The 21,483-nt window shown below is 47.0% G+C and overlaps 1 protein-coding gene across 1 annotated transcript; it reads right to left on the bottom strand.

Moving 5' to 3' along the window:
* Positions 1–577: 577 nt before the first annotated feature.
* Positions 578–20,726, bottom strand: LOC145822179 (uncharacterized). Its single transcript, XM_082918778.1, has 4 exons — positions 20,343–20,726; positions 20,163–20,261; positions 19,654–19,954; positions 578–774 (listed from the first exon to the last, which is right to left on the bottom strand). Exons 1-4 carry the CDS (start codon positions 20,382–20,384, stop codon positions 578–580), a joined length of 639 nt encoding a protein of 212 aa, XP_082774904.1. The 5' UTR covers positions 20,385–20,726.
* Positions 20,727–21,483: the final 757 nt, after the last annotated feature.

The following is a 21,483-nucleotide window of genomic DNA, read 5'->3' on the forward strand; positions in this document are numbered from 1 at the left end:
TAGCACAACCACCAAAACAAGATGCTCAACTGCATAGCAAGCCATTCAGGCCTGAAAAAAGAGAAGAAGGAACAGACCGCAGCACTGCCAGCGAGGACTCACCTAAAAGTAAACTTTTGAGACAATTAGACAGTGAGGATTGAAGCCCAACGGCAGACACTAACCTGGAAGAAGGCATCAGCAATGCCCCTGATCCCAAGACATCATCTGATCCCTCCACTTGCTGGAAGGTATTTATCGGCGAGATGTGAAAACTTTTCATGAATGAAGCATCCAACAAGCACGGTGCAGGACTTGGCATAGTCCACATCTCACTAGATGACCTAACAATTGAACAGGCAGTCAACCTTGGCTTCCCAGCATTCAATAATGAGGTGGAGTATGAGGCATTGCTAGTAGGTTTGAAATCGACACTTCGCAAGAAGGCCACTGAGCTGATGGTGTATAGTGACTCCCAGCTGGTAGTCAACCAGATTTTAGGCGACTACGAGACAAAGGATGATATGATGGCTAAGTAACAAGACTTGGTCAGAAAAGAGATCATGAAGTTTGAAGTAGTTCAGATAGAGCAAATCAGCTAGGAGGAAAATAGTAAAGCAGATGAGCTGGCCGATTTTGCGTTAATGGCAGATACATCTATTACACACACATTGTTGATTGACTTCCTACCCAGACCAAGTATTGAAGAACCCGAAACAGTCGAAGCATGTTGTGCCGAGCTAGACCCTTCCTGGATGGACCCCATCATAGTATTTTTAAAAGATGTCAACTTACCTGAAGACAAGAAAAAAGCCAACCAAATTAGAGCAAAATCACATCAATTTTGGCTTTCTCCGTCACTAGCATTGTACAAAAAATCCTTCAAAGGACCTTACTTGAAGTATGTCCATCCCAGTAAGGTCGAGGCATTTTTGTTCAAAATACATGAAGGCGTCTGTGGAAGCCACCAAGGGGGAAGATCGCGGGCCTACAGAGCAATTTCACGAGGATATTGGTGGCCGTACATGCAAGCAGATTTAGAGAAATATGTCAAAAAGTGTGAGAAAGGTCAGAAGTTCGCACACCTAAGACATCAACCAGCCATAGAGCTTCTACCATTGACCAGCCCGTGGCTCTTTGCAATATGAGGCCTGGATATAGTAGGACCACTCCCAACTGCGCCCGACAACAAAAAGTTCTTTCTCGCAGCAACAGACTATTCCACAAAATGGGTGGAGGCAAAAGTACTAGCATCCATAAAAGAAAAAGATGTCAAGAAGTTCGTCTGGCAGAACATCATAACTCGGTTCAGCATACCCAAGGCTTTAATATCTGACAACGACACTCAATTTGATGGAAAATCTTTAGGGGCTTTTGCGAAGAATACAAAATAGAATTCTACAACTCTACACTGGCGTACCCCCAAGCTAATGGCCAGGCTAAAGCTTCTAACAAAGTAGTCTTAGAGTGTTTGAAGAAGAGGCTGGAAAGAGAAAAAGGCAAGTGGGCTGAGGAACTTCCCTATGTTTTATGGGTTTACCATACCACACCTTGGCGGTCAACTGGCGAAACACCTTTTTCTTTGGTCTATGGCATGGAGGCAGTAATCCCCCTGGAAGTGGGCTTCCCCACTATTAGAAGTGAAAATTTTGATCCAAACTTGAATGGTGAGGCCATAGCCCTAGAACTCGACCTCGTAGAAAAAAGAAAGGAAAGGGCATTGGTACACATTGCCTCATATCAACAAGAGTTGTCCATAAAATACAACAAAATAGTACACCTAAGACAATTTAAGATTGGAGATTGGCTACAACACAAAGTAGTAGGCAACACTTTAGTACCTGGAGATGGCAAGTTAGGACCTAACTAGGTAGGACCATACAAAGTGATTGGTTTAGCGGGAAAAGGGGCATATCACTTAGAAGATATAGACAGCAAGACTATTCCCAGGCCATGGAACACGGCCAATCTTAAACTATTTTATTTTTAGCATTTTCTTAAAACACTTGTAATTTTTCTTTTGCAATAAAAACAAGTAGTTTCTTTTTTTTTTTCCAGTGAAATTTTTTCCTTTGTATGTACAAGTTCTTCATATTTATTACCGACTGAGGGCAATTAAGATGATTGGCAGGTTTGACCAAAAACAAAGTTTTCTTCTTCAACCGAGATAAGGATCTAGGCTAAAGAAAGTTGGCAGGTTTGACCAACAATTTTTTTTTTTTCGTCAGCCAAGATAAGGATCTAGGCTCAAGAAAGTTGGCAGGTTTGACTAACATTTAGCTCGTCCATAAAGCCGAGAAAAGGAACTAGTCTCAGGGAAGTCGATAGGTTTGACCAACAAATTTTTCGTCTTCAGTCGAGATAAGCATCTAGGTTCCAAAAAGTTGGCAGGTTTGACCAACATTTAGCTCTTTCCTAAAACCGAGATAAGGATCTAGGCTAAAGGAAGTTGGCAGGTTTGACCAATAGATTTTTTCTCCTCCAGCCGAGATAAGGACCTCGACTCAAGAAGGTGGGCAGGTTTGACCAAACACCTAGTTCATCCCTCAAGCCAAGATAAGGATCTAGGCTCAAGTACGTTGGTAGGGTTAATCAAACCTATTTTCTTTTAGCCGAGATAAGGATCCAGGCACACATCTCAGTTACAAAAGTTTTTGTAGTTTCCCAAAGTTATTTTTCAGCCAGGATAAATACCTCGGCCAAACAAGGTGGGCCTAATAAAGGCATAGTCGAGCTAACTAGGCCAGCTGGGCATGCAGTAAAACTGATACACTACAAAGTGGAAAAGTGATGTAAACCGAACGAAGAGATGCTAAAAATGAAAAGTTTGATTTCATTCATTTGAAATTAAGTACAAGAGGAGGGGTGTAGACACCCCATTTTTGACCGACCTTAAGACTCAGATGTCACTAATTGAGCGCTTGGTGATGTTGCCTAATGTGCTCGTTCAGAAGTTTCAGAGTTGCGGCCGTGAGCCCTGCCTCCGGACTTCCGAACCCTCTTCTGTGCCTTGTCTCGGTTTGCGAACCAGACTCGGTTTTCTCTGTTTCTTTTCCTGAGGGGAGGGAGAGGTCCAGTAGACCATCTCTCAATGTCCGCAGGCTACATTTCGTGGCCGTAGGCCATTTTGCCCATTTCGGAGTCCGGTTTCCGATTTTTCGGGACCGTTGGCCGTGTGCCTCGGTTCGAGACCGCCTAACCACCTCCGTTTGTTCTAATTTTTGGCATACTCCTTATTTGCTCCCTTTTGAGGGACACTGGGGTCTGAGAAACCCACTTCGTGGCCGAATGCCACTTTCGGTGCTTAACAGCCCATTTTCGGGACCTCGAACTACGCGTTTTGGCCCCCGAACTTTCGTTTTGCAACGGTTTTCGTTCATTTTTGGCAGGTACCTCTGTTTTATCACCGGAGAGGTCACTGAAGGGTGGGAGGCCAGCAATTGTTGCAGCAACCAGTTATACATCCTCCGACGCCCTCCGGCGCCCGTTTTTCGCACTTCCGGGCTAATGTTGAACACCTTGGGCCCATTTTCTTGAACTTTGAACCACATATTTGTGATGTACACACATGAGAGGACCCTAAAAGTTGGTGTCCGGCCAGTAATTCCACCTGACCCTTTTGAACCCCTCTTTCCGAGCTAATGTTGAACCCCTTGGACCCACTTTCTTGGACTTTTAACCACAGGGTTGTGTTGTACACAGATAGAAGGACACCATCAGTTGGTGGCCGACCACTAAATCTGATTGACCCTTTTGACCCCTAGCCGGCCGGCTAGGGGGTGTGGCCGGCCGGCCACCTGCAGCAAAAGTAACAGGCCGGCCGAGCTCCTTGCACTGTGCACTTTACAGCTGAGGAGCTTTATCCCCCAGAAAATATCAATATCCGGGGGATATTTTGTTGGGGAAAGTTGCTCTCCTTTTCCCCCACCTTCACACCCCCTTTTTGGCCCTTATAACCAGCTGGTGGCTTCATTTGTTGGGGTTAGAAAAATTGTTCTTCAAGCTTCCATACACAAAGCCATCTTTATCCCTCTCATTTCCTTGAAAACTTCCAAGTCCCTAATCACCATTTCTTCTACACCACCAAGCTCTACCATCACCACTTCATTTCCAGCAACAAGGAAGACTTCTCAAAGGCTAAAGGAGCTGCAAATTGATCCAAGAAGCAACAAAAGCTTTAGTCTTCAAGGGTGAGTGACATTTTTCCTCTTTGACCCTTTTTCTTGATCCATTTGTAAGCCCCACATGCTTTTTGTTTCAAGCTCTGGCCCTAACTGAAAGGGGCCTTCTTTTGAGCTCATCTTCACTTTTCATTAAGGGCTCAACCCTGTTTGAGCCCTCCATGATGCACTTGCTTCATTGATCCTCTTATATGTCATAATCTTGCATGCTATTTTTGGCCCATGAGTAATCTGTTTTTGAGCATGTTGTAAGCTGATATTAGGCTTATTTTGAGCCCCTCTTCAACATTGAAGAAGGGCTCAACACCATTTGGGACTTCCATGTTGTGCTTACCTTTATACTCCTCTTTTCTTCCCCATTCTTGCATGCAATGGCAGCCTACCATGCTTTTGTTTTCGGCCATTTTACAGTTCTGAAAAAGTTCTTATTTTGGTCCATTCTTCATGTTTCATTTAGGTCCTTTCATGGTTTGGGACTTCCATATGCCACTTCATGTTATATCTCTCTTTTATTCCCCATTCTTGCATGTTTAGTTAGCCTATCATGCTTTTGTTTTTGGCCATTTTACAGTTCTGGAAATAGTCCTATTTTGGCCCATTCTACATGTTTTACTAAGGGTCTTTGGCTTTTTGGTGAATATTTTGCATACCTCATGTTATAGCCACTTTTGAGCCTCATTTTGCATCACATTTCTATCATGTTTGTATACTGATTTTGAGGCTTCCATATACTGTAAATATTCATATTTTTGGTCCCTCTTCAGTGTTTTAGAAGGGAATTTTTCAGTTTGGATTTTGCTTATATCACTTGCTTCATTACCCCTCTTTTGGCCCCTATTCTTGCATGCCATTTTTGCCCTACTTATGCTTGCTGTTTGGCCATGTTTATAACTGTGAAAGTTCCTTTTTTGGGACTGTCTAGCTTCTTTCTTTGCATTGCATGTCCATATTGTGCATGTTTGGCATAGCTATAGGCCATTTCGGGTGCCTAAATTCGCATTTCGGGACTATTTCATGCATTTAGTGTCATTTCGCCTCATTTCGGGACTGTTTTCCCCCATATTTTAGTGCTGAAATTCTATTAGAATGATTGCTATCCATTTCATGTCATTACATCGCATTCTACCATCGCCTCAGTTTGCGTGCCCGTGTGCACGCATTTTGAGGCACTTCATTTTCATCCGCCGGCATCCTATGTGAGTGTGGCTGAGGCTCACTCATGTTGGTATAAGTCCATATCATGTTTTCATGCCATTACATCGCATTCTACCATCGCCTTGGTTTGCGTGCCCGTGTGCACGCATTTCGAGGCACTTCATTTTCATCCGCCGGCATCCTATGTGAGTGTGGCTGAGGCTCACTCATGTTGGTATAAGCCCATATCATGTTTTCATGCCATTACATCGCATTCTACCATTGCCTCATTTTGCGTGCCCGTGTGCACGCATTTCGAGGCACTTCATTTTCATCCGCCGGCATCCTATGTGAGTGTGGCTGAGGCTCACTCATGTTGGTATAAGCCCATATCATGTTTTCATGCCATTACATCGCATTCTACCATAGCCTCGGTTTGCGTGCCCATGTGCACGCATTTCGAGGCACTTCATTTTCATCCGCCGGCATCCTATATGAGTGTGGCTGAGGCTCAATCATGTTGGTAAAAGCCCATATCATGTTTCCGTGCCATTGCATTGCGTATGTCGTTGCCTCGGTTTGCGTGCCCGTGTGCACGCATTTCGAGGCACTTCATTTTCATCTACCGGCTTCTTATATGAGTGTGGCTGAGGCTCTCTCATGTTAGTGTAAGTCCATGTTGCATTCTATATGCCATTTCTGTGCCATTGCATTGCGTATGTCATCGCCTCGGTTTGCGTGCCCGTGTGCACGCATTTCGAGGCACTTCTTTTTCATCCATCGGCCTCTTATGTGAGTGTGGCTGAGGCTCTCTCATGTTAGTGTAAGCCCATATCGCATTTTCATATCATTTGCATTGCGTATGTCATTTTCTCGGTTTGCGTGCCCGTGTGCACGCATTTCGAGGCATATCATTTTCATAGCATTGTGCATACTAGGTTGTATCTTAGATTGCATTCTGTCATTTTCTCGGTTTGTGTGCCCGTGTGCACGCATTTCGAGGCATCTCTTTTTTACAGCATAGTGCATACTAGGTTGTATCTTAGATCACATTCTGTCATTTTCTCAGTTTGCGTGCCCGTGTGCACGCATTTCGAGGCGTCTCATTTTCACAGCATTGTGTATGTTAGGATTGTATCTTAGTTGCATTTCATGCATGTCATGCATATTGCATCGTGTTCGGGATAGGAGTTAGCCCGGACACGGGAAACGAGGTGCATTTCGTACTCCGAGTGACGGAATGTGTCTCAATTCCCCAGTCACCGACACTCCGGATTACCCATGATGGAGTTAGGTTTTATTGTGTTTTCATGTGCATTCATTCTATATTGAGTTGTGCAATTTGACTCCTCGGCCATCATGCCTCGGTATGCGTGATTGGTGGCACGAGGATCGAGGCATGCATATATCTGTGAAAATACATTGCTATGCCCCTTTCTTGCTCCCTGTTGCAGCAAAATGAAGAATCAACAACTTTTCAGAGTCTGGCACGCTTTCCAAGAATAACTGCTAAACAGAGGCTAATTGGGGCATCCCGGTGGATTTCCGCGCAAGACAACCCGGACATGCATCATCCATCAGAAGCAAGGCAGTCCCTGGCATGCACGCCAGTTTACAGTTTTCTTAGTTAATTTGTTAATTAATTAGGAATTTGTATATTATTTGGACTGTAATATTCGGACTGTAATATTCTTTTATTTGGGACTGTATATTTATTCGGACCCTCCGAGTGAGGGCACAACTGTAATAAGTGTGCGTGTGTGTGTTGTATGTCTTCCAACCCCACGTCTTTCTCCCTTTTATTTATCCGCTTATGATGGTTAGATTAGGGCATATTTCAATTAGCATACAGTATGATGGCATGTTTGCATTCATTCATCTGTTTTGCATGCACCGGGCTCGGCGCATCATACTAACTGCATTGTACTTTCAATTCCCAAGTTGAATACATGTTAGCTGTCTCATCTCATATGCCATGTTTAGAATTGCCGAGCCTGCTATAGTTGCATTTTGCATGTGTTGCATTAGGCATTTCTGTATACTTAGGATTCATGCATGATTTCTAATGAGTTCCTATTTTGGCTTGGAGTACTCGGTAAGTTTTATGCTTTAGCATCCTTGCATGCGTGTGAGTGAATGCCATGAATAGCATGCTTACTATGAGGCTAATTGCTTATATGATATAACTGCCTGAATGCCTGTGGGTGAAGGTTGGGTTACTTGGATTGGAATAAATCATCAAATGTTTTAAGCCTACCTGCGGGTAGCAAACCATTTTCAAAAAAGCGAACATGAAATATTTTTGTTCCAATTCAGGCGATCCAGTCTATACTTGTATGCTGTGCGCATCACATAGTAACCTAGGCTAATAACCGGAATAAGAACATACAATGTTTTCAAAAATAGATATTATGGTTAGTAGAGGCCGGTCTATGACCGGGCGAGCGGGGGTGCTCACGAAGTGACCTTCCCCAATCGTACCCAAGTTCCCGAGCCGAGGCAACTTTGGTGATGACGGACACGTGGCCTTTTGGCACCGAGTCAGGGTTTCCTAAATTTCCCAAAATAAAATATTTAGGTGGCGACTCTGTATCTAGCAAAGCAGTCCATGTTTGGCACTTCTTTCAAAAATCTGTTTTTCTTAAAACGATTTGCCGGATTTGGACTCTTTGGTTCAGACTTAGAACCGTGACTAACGAAAGTCGAGTCCGAGCTGTAGCGAGGTCCCCCACGGGCTTGTTACAGTTTCTGGCGACTCTGCTGGGGAATAAGAGAACTTGACTCGAACTCATGATATCTGTTTTTTACTACACTTGTGTGTTTATTTGCATTGCATTTGCATTGGTGCGCCTAGGACACCGTGTTTGCCATCTTCTATTCCTGAACGGTTTGCCGGAGGCTTGTCTTGTCAAGGCATGACCATAAGGCTAACCGGTTGTGGGCTCTGCCAGTATGGGAACACAAACCCCGGTTTTACCAGGGCACCCTCTTTGACTATTCGACCTAGTCCATATTCGGATCCTTAGTGACCATTCCAAATTAAGACAGGTTGCTTACCCGTTTATAGGTTGTTTGAAACCGCTGTGTGCGTAGTGAAACCCTAGCTCCTGACAAAATAGGACAGGGAAACCCTACCCCAATATAGGGGTGTTTTGGCTCTCACTTATCTGTTATGTGCTTTAGAGTGCGTCTCTACAGGAATGCATGTATTAGTATATGAGTTTGGGCATCAGGCCTGCGGGCATCAGTTCAGTATTGTCAGCATCAGGCCTGCGGGCATCAGTTCAGTATTATGGGTATCAGGCCTGCGGGCATCAGCCAGTATTTGAGAATTAGTTATCTGCGGATATCAGATTCTGTTTTAGGGGACAGTGATACAGGGATAATAATCAGTGTTTGAGGACAGTGTGTTATTCAGCTTATTGACTGTGTGTTGATTATGCCCGGCTGTGTGTCATGCATTTTATTTTAAGCTGTTATGCTGTCTGTTTATCTGTTTATTTATTTCCTTTTCGCTTTATTTATCTTTTGCTAGGTCAGTTTTTAGCACAATTGCTTTCAACCCAGCAGGCATTCCCCAAGCACTTTGGACACGAGGTCGTCGACTCCATCGATCTGAGGATCTAATCGACGGACAGCCAGTGTTCCATTCTCTACCCCCTGTTACCAGAAGGAATCAGAAAAAGCGCAGTGTATCTGAACAGAGAGCACCAGAACAGTGGTTTCCCCCATCAGTGGACAGTTGGATTGAGATCCCCATTGAGACAGATCTGCCAGTAGTTCAGACAAATCAAAACAGTATGACGGCACCCACAGGAGTTGAGGAAATGATGCGCCAAATGCAGGAAACCATGCGGGCCATGCAGCAGGATGCCGTTGGCCGAGATGAACTCGCTAAGCAGCAGGCCGAAATTATGACCCAGCAGGCTGAGCTGATTACCAGACTGCAACAACAGAATACAGCATCTGCTTCACAACAAATTCCTCCTCTGGCAAGGGCTCCATTACCTGAGCAGACACCTGTTGTTCAGAACGCTCCTCCAAACACCCAGAATACTGTGCGACTATCCAAAATCTGCAAGAGGACACAAATCTTCCAACGGGGCCAGCTCCGCCCCCGCTTCCACCACAACTGTCCAAGGTCCATACACCCAATCACCCGGACTCTCCCTACGAGGTCGAGGTTGATCATACAGCTCTGAAATTGAGCAAACTGGAGAAGCTATTCAAGAAATCCCAAGGGGTCAAGGCTATGCCGGATATCGAAGATGGATATACCGAGGAGGCCGTAACACTCCCTGATAGGTTCAAAATGCCACAAATCGACCGCTTTGACGGGACCGGCGACCCCATGGTCCATATCCAACTGTTTGCAGACATCTTGAGGCCAATGGGCCTAACATGACCACAGAAGCTTTCATTATTCGGCCGAACCCTGTCGGGTGTGGCCTCCCATTGGTACGCAAAGTTACAAGATGAAGTGAAGAAGAATTGGGATGAAATGGCTGAGGCCTTTATCACGCAATATTCATACAACACTCAGATCGAGATCACAACCCGTGATCTCGAAACGACAAGGCAAGAGCCCAAGGAAACTTTCTCGGACTTTGTGATCCGATGGAGGGCAAAAGCGTCAATGATGACTTTAAGGCCCACTAACAAAGATCAAATCCGGATGATTGTGCGCAATCTCCACCCAAAGTTGATGCAGAGAATGATTGTAGTCCCCTTCCCTACTTTCGCAGATTTACATGAGATGGGGGTGCAAATCGAAGACGCAATGAAACAAGGTCTGTTTGACTACGACAGGGAACAACCGAGGAGGACCTTCAACCGTAACAACAATGCGGGCCCGAGTGGCGCTGCAAATACGAGAGCCTCGGAAGTTAGTATGGTCGCCACCACTCCCCCTCCCCCTCCAAGGCCCATGACTGCCACACCCTTCTCCGGCGCGTCCGGAAGCAACACACAAACCAACAGATTCCAACCGCAAGGCCAAAGAACCTTTACCCCACTATATATGCCCCTGACCAAAGTTCTGGGAATATTGATCAGAAAAAATCATTTAAAACCCCTGGAGCCAAAGCCATTACCGAATCCACTCCCCCCCTCTTATGACCCAGCAAAATACTGCGCATATCACCAACAACATGGTCACGACACCGACCGTTGTTACAGATTGCGTCATGAGATCCAAGATCTTATTAACAAACAGGTGATCGCGCCTCCTGATAAACCCAATGTCACAACCAACCCTCTCCCGCCACATAACCAACCTCCCCCTCCCAAAAGAATTAATTTTATCCAGACTGGGGTCGCATCTTACGATCCTAGCATCTATATTACGCCCACCCACCTACCCAAGCCGGAGGTGCTCCTTCCCGATTGCACTGACTTCTTGTGCATGGTGGACATCTCCAAAACCCAACCAGAACCGATGGTGGTGACCGTCGAAGACGGGGCAGGGCAGATTTTGGGAGAGAATGAGATTGTTGAATCTGAGACTGGACAGAGTTTTGCTAGGGGAGCCTATGATCCAAGCGAGTATATCCTATCAGCGAGCCGAATTGGGCCAGGTATAGAATTGCCAGAGACAGGAGAGCTATGCATGATCCGGGGGGATGGATCTGGGCTATGGGCAGATGATTTGACAGCCGTAGAGGAGGACTTTGCCAACTTGCAATTTTTCGATGACCAAGAACTGGGGGATGCGTCAATCAATTGGTATGATTATGAGGGATCAGCGGAGGCCACTGGATGGCTCGAGGATCAACCAGATGCAGTGGGGGAAGCCCAACCAGAACAGAGCCCGACAGGGGCGGAAGTATCAGTTGTGGCCGGAATGGCCGAAAGTCAAGTTGTATCGCCGGAGAGCGCCAGTGCTAAGAATTCCGCTCGAGACATGGGCATTATGGATACGGGAATTGTTGAACAAACAGTTGTACTGATGCAGCTGGAACGAGAGAAGTTTGAGGAGGCTGAGAGAATTAGGAAAGCTAAAGGCCCTGGGGGGACTGAAAGTGCTGTGTGCACGAAGATAGAGAATGTTGCGAGCATGTGGATAGGGAATACTGCGAGTACAACTAAACCGGAGCCAGACAAGTGTCTGTTGGCTGCCGATGGAATGTGGTGGGAAGACGATGACTTATGTCTTGCCCACACGGATGAAGACTGGGGGAATAATCAACCGGATGACACTTGGTACCTCGATGAGGTTGACCATATGACAAGAAGTGGGCGGTACTTCAAACCCCCACACCTGGACCTACCCGAGGCATCCGGGAAGGATAGAGAAGCGGAGAAACAGATGGAGAAGCAGATTGAAAATGAAGCTGTGCTGAAACAATTAAAGAAGATACAAGCAGACATCTCCATCTGGGGACTGCTAATGGCATCACGAGTACATAGAGAAGCCGTCCTATCTGCTATGGACAAGTCCAAACTCTCCATAGACACCACGCCTGAACAGCTGGTTGGGCTGGTTTTTCCGGGAGGAGGTTCCCCGGCATTAACCTTTTCAGACAAGGAACTACCGCCTGAGGGCACAAGTCATAACAAACCTCTCTATATCTCTGTAGAATGTAGAGATAAGTGGATACCGGTGGTACTTGTTGATATCGGGTCTGCGATTAATGTCTGCCCAACCAGAACGGCATATGCAATCGGGTTGAAACCCGTGGACTTCGTCCCAACCACCCAAGTGATCAGAGCATACGACAATACCAGCAGAGAAGTGATGGGGACTGTTAAAATTCAAACCAAGGTTGGTCCAGGACAACACAGTATCGAATTTCATATCTTGGACGTTCCTGCAACCTTTAACCTACTTTTGGGGCGACCGTGGTTGCACCAGGTCAAAGCAGTCTCTTCCACTCTACATCAGATGCTAAAGTACCCTCACGGGAAAGGGGTAGCGATCGTTTTTGGGAATTCATCAATCCATCTGCCGCCGGAGGTGTCCACACCTGTCTTGGAGATCGAGCACAGCACGGAGGATGTGTTTTTGTCGGGGTTCACTTTGGCCGAGGCTCAAGTGGTGCAGAATGTCATGGCTGTGAATGAGGGTATGTACGTTAGTGCTCAATCTATCTACCTCATGAACAAGCTAAAACATACCCCCGGGATGGGATTAGGGAGAAGCGGCCGGAAGGGCGTCTCAGTGTTGGCCGAAGTGCCACACAACCTTCACGCCTTTGGACTGGGTTATCTGCCCACCAAAGAGGACTGGGTGAGGAAAGGAAAAGAAATGGTCGGAACGGCCAGAGCAAAGAAGGCCGGGAAGCCATTTGAGTTAATGCACAGGCCCATCTGGGGTACCCTAAACGGACGTTTCGTCCGGGAGGGGGAAGATTTTCCATTCTGCGGCTTCCCGGTGCCATGGCTAAACGCGGAGGGGAAGCGCGTGCCTGGTTTTGAAATCTTCTTCGACATACAATTTTCTGGGGATGACGTTGCCGAAGCGCAGACAGACCCACCAACTGAGGTTGAGCAATGTGAAACAGTGGATCCTGAGAGCACAGAGCTTGAAATGGGGGTAGCACTGGCGAGTCTACTATCAGATCCTCCAATCGGCCAAGAGTGCTTGGGGATAACTCTTCGGTTTCTGTGATTGGAGATGAAATAGCTGCGGGCTTTCCAGCACCGATCTTGGATGCATCTATCGCACCTTCTCTCATCTGGCAATATGAAGAAGGCTTTTTATCTAGCAGCTCCGGGTCAGGTAGTGAGCCGGAATCTGATTCTACCGAATCTTGTGCGTCGGAATCAGATTCCAGATCGACTGAGTCTGAGTCCGGTATTCCTGGGGGTGATAACCCGGATGCCACAGTCCTGTCTAGGTCGTCATTTTCATTTTCTTTTGAGTCTGTTGTAACAGAGGAATCTGACGGCTTGGAAATATTTAATGAGAATGATGTGGATGTGGTTTCCGAGTATTTTTCTGTGCCTTTGATTTATTGCTTAAATCAGGATTTTCAAAATTTTGATGAAAACAACGAGGGAGAAATTCCCCCAGTTTTGCAACGGTTAATTGATCAAGAGCAGGAAAGATTTGTTAAACCTTTAATGGATGAAATCACTACTGTGAATGTTGGTACTGAGAAGGACCCGCGGCTGGTCCAGATCGGGTCCACGTTGTCTTCAGAGGAGCGCGAGCGCTTAGTCGCTTTATTAAAAGATTTCAAAGATGTTTTCGCGTGGTCCTACGAAGACATGCCTGGAATCGATCCTGAGATTGTACAGCACCGGATCCCTCTTCATCCCGAGGCCCGCCCTATCAAACAGAAACTCAGAAGGATTCGCCCGGACTGGGCTCTCAAAATTAAGGAAGAGGTCACCAAGAAAATTGACGCAGGGTTCCTGCTGGCATCTGAATACCCAACTTGGTTGGCCAACATTGTTCCGGTGCCAAAGAAGGACGGCAGAATTCGGGTCTGTGTACACTTCAGGGATTTGAACAGGGCCAGTCCGAAGGACGACTTTCCCTTGCCACACATTGATGAATTGGTGGATTTCACGGCGGGACACGCCTTGCTTTCGTTTATGGATGGTTTCTCAGGCTATAATCAGATAGTAATGGCACCCGAAGACCGGGAGAAGACTGCGTTCACTACCCCGTGGGGTACATATTGTTATAGAGTGATGCCATTCGGGTTGAAAAATGCTAGAGCTACGTATCAACGGGCAGCAACTACAATATTGCATGATATGATCCATAAAGAGGTCGAAGTGTATGTGGACGACATGATTGTCAAGCCCAAAGAAAGAGAGGGCCACTACACCGCCTTACAAAAATTCTTTCAAAGGATCAAAGAGTTTCGGCTGTGACTGAATCCCCAGAAATGCACGTTTGGTGTTACAGCAGGGAAGATGCTAGGGTTTCTGATTACACAAAGGGGCATTGAGGTCGACCCTTCCAAAATCAAGGCCATCTTAGAAATGCCACCACCAAGGACTGAAAATGAGGTGCGAGGCTTTCTGGGTAAAGTGCAATTCATAAGACGGTTTATTTCTAAATTAACCTTGACTTGTGAACCACTTTTTGGTCTCCTGAAGAAAGGAAAGAAATTCCAATGGGACGGCCGATGTCAAGCAGCTTTTGAGCAGATCAAAGAGTATCTACAGAACCCACCCGTGTTGTCACCACCAGAGCCGGGGAGGCCGTTGATATTGTACCTTTCGGTAACTGAGACTACCATGGGCTGCATGCTCGCGCAGGAGTCAGAAGACAAAGTGGAAAGGGCCATATACTATCTGAGCAAAAAGATGCTGGATTACGAGACCCGCTATACACCGCTGGAGAAGGCTTGTTTGGCCTAGGTATGGGCAACCAGGAAGCTGCGGCACTACCTGTTAGCTCACTCTGTAATGTTGGTTTCGCGTTTAGATCCCATCAAATATCTTTTCGAGAAACCAGCACTTACGGGTAAGCTAGCTCGTTGGCTGCTGTTGCTCTCCGAATTTGATTTGAAGTATGTAACGCGCAAGTCAGTAAAAGGGAGAGCGGTAGCGGAGTTCCTTGCCGACCACCCGGTTGAGGGGGATGAAGCGGTTGAGTATCTATGCCCAGATGAAGCCATTCTGCACGTCGAAGATGAAACTTGGACGATGTACTTTGACGGAGCGTCAAACCAGTATGGGTATGGGATAGGGGTGTTGCTGATAGCGCCTGACGATTCTCGTATCCCTTTAGCATTCAAGCTCTAGTTCAAAGTCTCGAACAATGAGGCAGAGTATGAGGCATGTATTGCTAGCCTGGAAGCAGCCCTAGAACTAGGGGCAAGACGGTTGGACGTCATTGGGGACTCAAACCTTGTTGTGTCTCAAGCAAAACGAGATTGGAAAGTCAAGGAGGAAAGGATGATAATTTACCACCAAACCTTAGATCTGCTAATTCCTCGATTTGAGAAGCTAAATTTCACCACCTCGTAAGAGAGAACAACAGGTTTGCAGATTCATTAGCAACTCTATCTTCTATGATAGACATCTCGTCCGGAGTCCGGATGCGTCCAGTCATTATTGATCAAAAGTTTGCGCCAGCATACGAGTCGATTTCCGCCATAGATGAGGTTCAAGACGGCAACCCCTGGTATTACGACATCTGGAACTTCTTGGAAAAGGAGACATATACACTAGGGGCAAATGCCAAGGATAAGAGGGCCATCAGAAGAATGGCTGCTCAGTTCATTATCTGCGGGGGAAAGCTGTACAAAAGGGGTCATCTGGGAATGCATAAGCTCTATGTAGAAGCTGAAGAGTCGAAACGCCTGATGGAAGCCATCCATGGGGGGGAGTGCGGTGCACACATGAATGGAGTAATGCTGGCCAGAAAGATCCTCAGACAGGGCTACTACTGGTCAACCATGGAGGAGGATTGTATTAGTTTTGTTCGGCGATGCCACAAGTGTCAAATCCATGCAAATCGCATGAACATCCCGCCGTCAAAACTGTACAACATGACTTCGCCATGGCCTTTTTCAGTCTGGGGAATTGATGTGATCAGAGCTGTTACCCCGAAGGGGTCAAACGGGCATGAGTTTATCCTGGTAGCGATAGATTATTTCACAAAGTGGGTCGAGGCCCAATCATACGCGGTGTTGAAGGCGTCGCACGTCGCAAAGTTCATCAGAAACAACATCATCTGTCGCTACAGGGTGCCAAACGAGATAATTTCAGATAATGGTTCCCACTTCAAGAAAGAAGTGGTAGACTTGTTGGAGAAATACAATGTGGCTTTCCATAAGTCATCTACATACCGGCCGCAGACCAACGGAGCGGTTGATGCCACCAACAAGAATATCAAGCATATACTACAGAAGATGGTGGGAACCTATCGGGATTGGCCAGACAAGCTGCCATTTGCTCTGTGGGGCTACAGGACTTCAATCAGAACTTCTACTAGAGCAACTCCATATTCATTGGTCTATGGAATGGAGGCTGTTCTACCCATTGAGATTGAGGTTCCGTCGTTATGAGTATTGGCTGAATGCCAGATAGCCGAAGCAGATTGGCAGCAAAGCAGATTCGAAGAACTCATGCTCTTTGATGAAAGAAGACTGAAAGCACTGTACCACATCCAAGGCTATCAACGCAGAATTGCCCGGGCTTTCAACAAGAAGGTTAAGTCCAGGAATCTGAAAGAAAGAGATTTGGTGCTCAAAGACAACCGAGCTCCCATCCACGACCCAAGGGGCAAGTTCAAACCCAATTGGACTGGTCCTTACATTATCAAAGCTATCTGGTCAGGTGGAGCTGTGGTTCTGATGGATCTAGATGGCTTGGAGTTCTCACAACCGATCAATATGGACAAGTTGAAGAAATACTATCCTTGAGAGGCTCGCTAGGCCGAAAACCCGAAAGGGCGACCTAGGCAAAAGTCAGAGCACAAAAAATTAGAAAATATAAAAACTGAGCTCGCAAGGTTGAAAACCCGCAAAGGGTGGCCTTGGCACAAGTTAGAGCGCAAAAGGAGAGTGAAAATACTCGAGTGAACCTCGGCCTGAACTACGTAAGGCTTGATTCCCATCTTTGGGATACGTAGGCAACTTCACCTTGAAGTTCAGCCATAAACTTTTTCCCGATCAACTCTCTCCATTTCGATCATCTCAGTCATCTTTATCTATCAGCATTTATCGCGATCTCCGGTACAGTGATGTTCAAACTAGGGGCAACTTTCCGTTGCCGCGACGGTGCAAAGTTACTCAGACTAGGGGCAACTTTCCGTTGCTTTGCAGTGCCGCATTGTTCTTCAGACTAGGGGCAACTTTCCAGTTACCGGGATCTGGGGTTGTGCATCTCAGTGACAGATCTTCGGCGTGTCCAGTTCTGATCCACATCGAAAATAGTTTTGAAAAGTTTTAATAAAAGTTGACTTTGTTCAAATCAATCTTTTTACGACTAAGACCATTTTTGGACCAAAAGCGGAAAATTTTCAGTACCACAACTTTCAATTTCATTGATTTCAAAACTGAGTTCTCCTGCTCTTGCATTACATTCGAGGTTGCTTTTTTAGTACATTCATAACGAAAACTTGAAAATGCTAAATAAGCAATAAATTTGGGGCATAGTTGAATCAAGTATCTCTGCGTCCCCTCCCAGAGCTGGATGAAGCATCTGATGCCAAGCTAGGCCCAACCTGTGCCTCCTCGTTGAGCCAATCCAAGCACTCATCGGACAAAGTGCAACTGAAAGCTGAAGCAGGGGCCAGGAGCTCTCTAGTCCTCCATGCCGTGGCATATCGGGCAAGCTGTGCACCCCGGACCGGGAAAGCGGCTGGGTACTCAATCCCCTCCGGTGGGCAGGTCTGATCATGACCAAACTGACGCAGGAACCGGAACGGAAAATAGAATACGCAGTGGGTTAGACCAATCAATTGGATCCCAATCAGCCGGGACATACTATAGCTCATTGCCGGGAGGTTGAGCCAAGGGCAACGCCAAGCAATGCCGTCTGTGGACAAATTGCACATCCAATCGAACCACCACCTTTCGTCAAGAGCATTGACTAGGCGCTGCCGAAAGAAGTAGCCTCGAGCTGAATAGGCCGGGCAAGAGTCCACAACCTGCAATTTGTCCATTAACCATACCTATGGGAGGGATGGAAAATGAGAGAATAAAGAACAGAGAGATGTACGATGAGAAAAAAAAGTAAGACAAGGGTTTTGTGAAAAAAAAAAAAACCGAGCCAGAGGGTCGAGTGATGTGAGCAAATATATACGTAAGGTTGGGTGGGAAAAATTACCTGCAGCAGCAGTGGACTCCCGGCAAACCTAGTCGCCTCCCGGCGATAGACAGAATCTAAGCCCATCAGTGTCTCGGCCAAGGTCATGGCAATACAGCTCTTTCCTTCTCTCAAACCTTGGGCGACTTCAATCAGGCGAATGCTAGCCCCGCCGAAGCCCGAGGAAAGCAGAAAGTGAGACAACAAACATAAGCAGAGGGCGTGTTGCCGGAAACCCTGCCAATAATGGTTGCTGCGGTCACCGGCGTCGGAAAAATGATGGATCAAACCGAGGATGTCCAGTTCCCCACTGCAGATCAGAGATCGAGCGTCATGCGCCGTAAGCCCACACATCTGCCCTAAAGCCTGAGCATGGCCAAAACGGAGCTGGGGCAAGATCACTTCAGAGCATTCAGACTCCATCAAAACCTGAAAATCTTCGAAAGTGGGACACATCTCTTGGCCGCCAAAGCTGAAAACGTGCGTCACTGGATTCCAGAACCTTGCCGCGGCATGGAGAAAAGGGAGCTGTAGCGGAGTACGGCTCAGCGTGAATAGTGCATTCAAGCCGAAACCCCGGAAATTCAGCTTTTCTGAGCCATCTAGAGAAGAGATCCAAGATGTGACATTTTCTGCGAGAAACGCCTCCATCTTTGTCTAAAACTAAGATGAAATGAATGTTCCCAAAGTTGAGGCTTTTATAAAAGGAAAAACACTATTTACGGGGACACATGTCAAAAACCAGGTGGCTGCAGGACTGAGTGGCCGGCCGGCCACCTTTTCTGGCTGGCCAGCCATTTACTTTTTCAAAAATGGCCGGCCAGCTGTCTCTCTCTACAAAATTGGCCGGCCGGCTCCCAGGGATGGCCGGCAATGCTGCAATGTATCTCCTTGGCCCTGTTTTACCCTTCGAGGGAGAGTTCCAAGCATTTCCATGCAACGGGAGAGTCAAAGGCCTTCATCTCCCTCCGTTTCGGATGCGTTCCGGTGCCCAGATCATCAGAAGTACACTCTGTTGTTGCTGAGTTTTGTTTATTGAGTTGTTGTTTTGATTATCGAGTTGTTGTTTTGCTTATCGAGTTGTTTGTCGAGCGGACGTGTTTCGTGTTTTTGAGCCATTGTTCTCTGTTTAAACAATCTTTGTTAAAGTCTTGTTTATTTGCGTTGTCAACGTTGTTGCATTTTGCTTATCGAGTTGTAAACTTCCTAAGGTCCTGCTATATCTTAGTAAGTTGAGTTGCTTAGTTTGTTGCGTCGGTTCACTACCTGACTTGGTGATTACACAATACGCATTCCCATTCAATTTCATTTTTGTGCGAAATAAATTGATGTGATACGATGCTAAAAGTTTAAAATACAAACACCTTTTCAAAAGCTATTTCATTCCATCATGCTTTACAACGAACAAAGGTACAAGTTTTACAAAAAATAAAACTGCCTAACAATGTGCAAAGTGCTACAAACTACTAGCAAAAAGAAAAATAAAGCAGGAAATAGCAACATCAATGTCCTCGGGAGCGGGAACGAGAAGCACTCCTCATCCTCTTCTGCGGGACAACCTCTGCACCATCATCATCATCTGAGTCAGAGCTGTCATCCTCAGGATCCCCCTCAGCCTCACCTCTATTCCCCGAACCAAAACCGGAGCCCCCCTCATCAGCAGACGTCTCTGACTGACGAACGGTAGCCTCCTCCTCCTCCTCCTCAGCATCCTCCTCCTCCTCATCAGGCTCCACCTCTACAACGTGAGCCCTGCATCTGCGGACAGGCCCTCCTCGAGCTCCCCGAAAAGGCCTAGATGGCCCGGCTCCTCGGGAAGGCCGAGATGACCCCGCCCCCTGAAAAGGCCCGGGTGACCCAACTCCCTGAAAAGGCCCAGATGGCCCAGCTCCCCAAGGAGGCCCAGGTGGCCTGGCCTGCGGCTGACCGGACCATGAAGGCATCTGAAAACAAAGAGTTCAATTCAAATACATCAGTCCAAATATATACATAAGATGCAGATACAAGCAAAGGCTACGTGATGTGGGTGCATGTAAATGCAGTGTCCAAGTGGGGTGTGTGTCAGATGTGCTCTACACAAGTAGTCTATCGATGCAGTAGAAATCAGCATGTCATCAGAAGTATGATAAATGCCAGAAAACTGAAGGGTACCTGAATGCCCGCGACAGACAACTGTGCCTCCCTACGCAGGACCATGCCCTCGAGTGTGGCCACCAGTCCAACCACCTCCTCCATGTACCCTCGCGGTGGCTGCAAAAATGAGTTCATAATCATCAGTGAACAAAAAATGTCTAAACATCTGAATGATGAATGAAAAACAGTGGAGCATACCAGCGGTGAGTCAGGATCAATGGCGTATCGATCACTGGGCATCGGAGGCTCTAGCGGGATCGGGGTCGGAGAGATAGCCCCATACTACCACGCCATCAACTCAGTCGGCATATCTGGCCATCCAGGATGAGGATAAGTCGACGGAACCGGAGGAACCGGTCTACTCCCACCTCTAGATGTACCAGCCCTGCTAGTAGAAGGGGCGTCTGCAGCCCGAGCCCGAGCCTGGCCCGAGGATGACATACCGGCAGGCCTCATCATCGGGATACGAGCTCCCGTCAATGGAGGCATCAAATATATGTGACGGTAAGTGGCGTAGTCCCCCTCCTCAATATATAATAAAGCATCACTACCCAGCATGGCGCCGACTACCTCCGAGTAAGAGAGCCTGTCAACAGTCCGCATGCTGACTGGGGGCACTGCGGGAGGATCCTGAGAAAGATACCCCCATACCTGTCGCAGAAAACGTTCCCCCAGGAACCATGCCCTGCCAACCGGCCCTTCAAGCAGGACCCTATACTGGGAGATGTCCGACCCTCTGGTATACTGAAGTCGGAGACCATCACCCAGGGACACCCAGGGCTGCCATGTGATCTGCGGATGATAAATGCATAAACCAATCAGAAATCGAGAATATGCAGAGCAAATCAAAGATGAAAATGGAAGGAACTGAAAGTTCTGAGGTACCTCTGAATGTCGTACAGTGTCAAAGTACTGTCGCAGGTAAAGGAGGGTCTCTCGAGGTCTCGGCCGGTGCGGGCCCTCGAACACCAGTGAGTATGGGGTCATGGGAACCCCTGCCACCTCGAACTCTGGGGCTAATGATGGAAAGTATACATAGACCCATAGCTGAGAAAAGCAGTGCAGAATGTAAGTACGAAATGCTGAGAGCAAAATACAGACTGTAAAAGTGCGCTGTGAGTGCAATGTACAAATAATGAAAAGCAGAAATGTAAATCAAGAGGACAGAAAAGTACCTCCCAGGCTCTCCAGTAGCCGCCAAGTAAATCGCCCCGCCCGCGGGAGGTCGCGCTCATATAAAAGTAAAGGGTAGCCAGGCCGGCGCCACCCCAGTCATATCGATGGACCTGTGATAGGTCAACCAGAGCGCTCAACAGGTATAGCCCGACTGTGTTCCCTC

Source organism: Camellia sinensis, chromosome 3, assembly GCF_055761805.1.
Source record: "Camellia sinensis isolate YWXY chromosome 3, ASM5576180v1, whole genome shotgun sequence".
Classification (NCBI taxonomy): domain Eukaryota; kingdom Viridiplantae; phylum Streptophyta; class Magnoliopsida; order Ericales; family Theaceae; genus Camellia; species Camellia sinensis.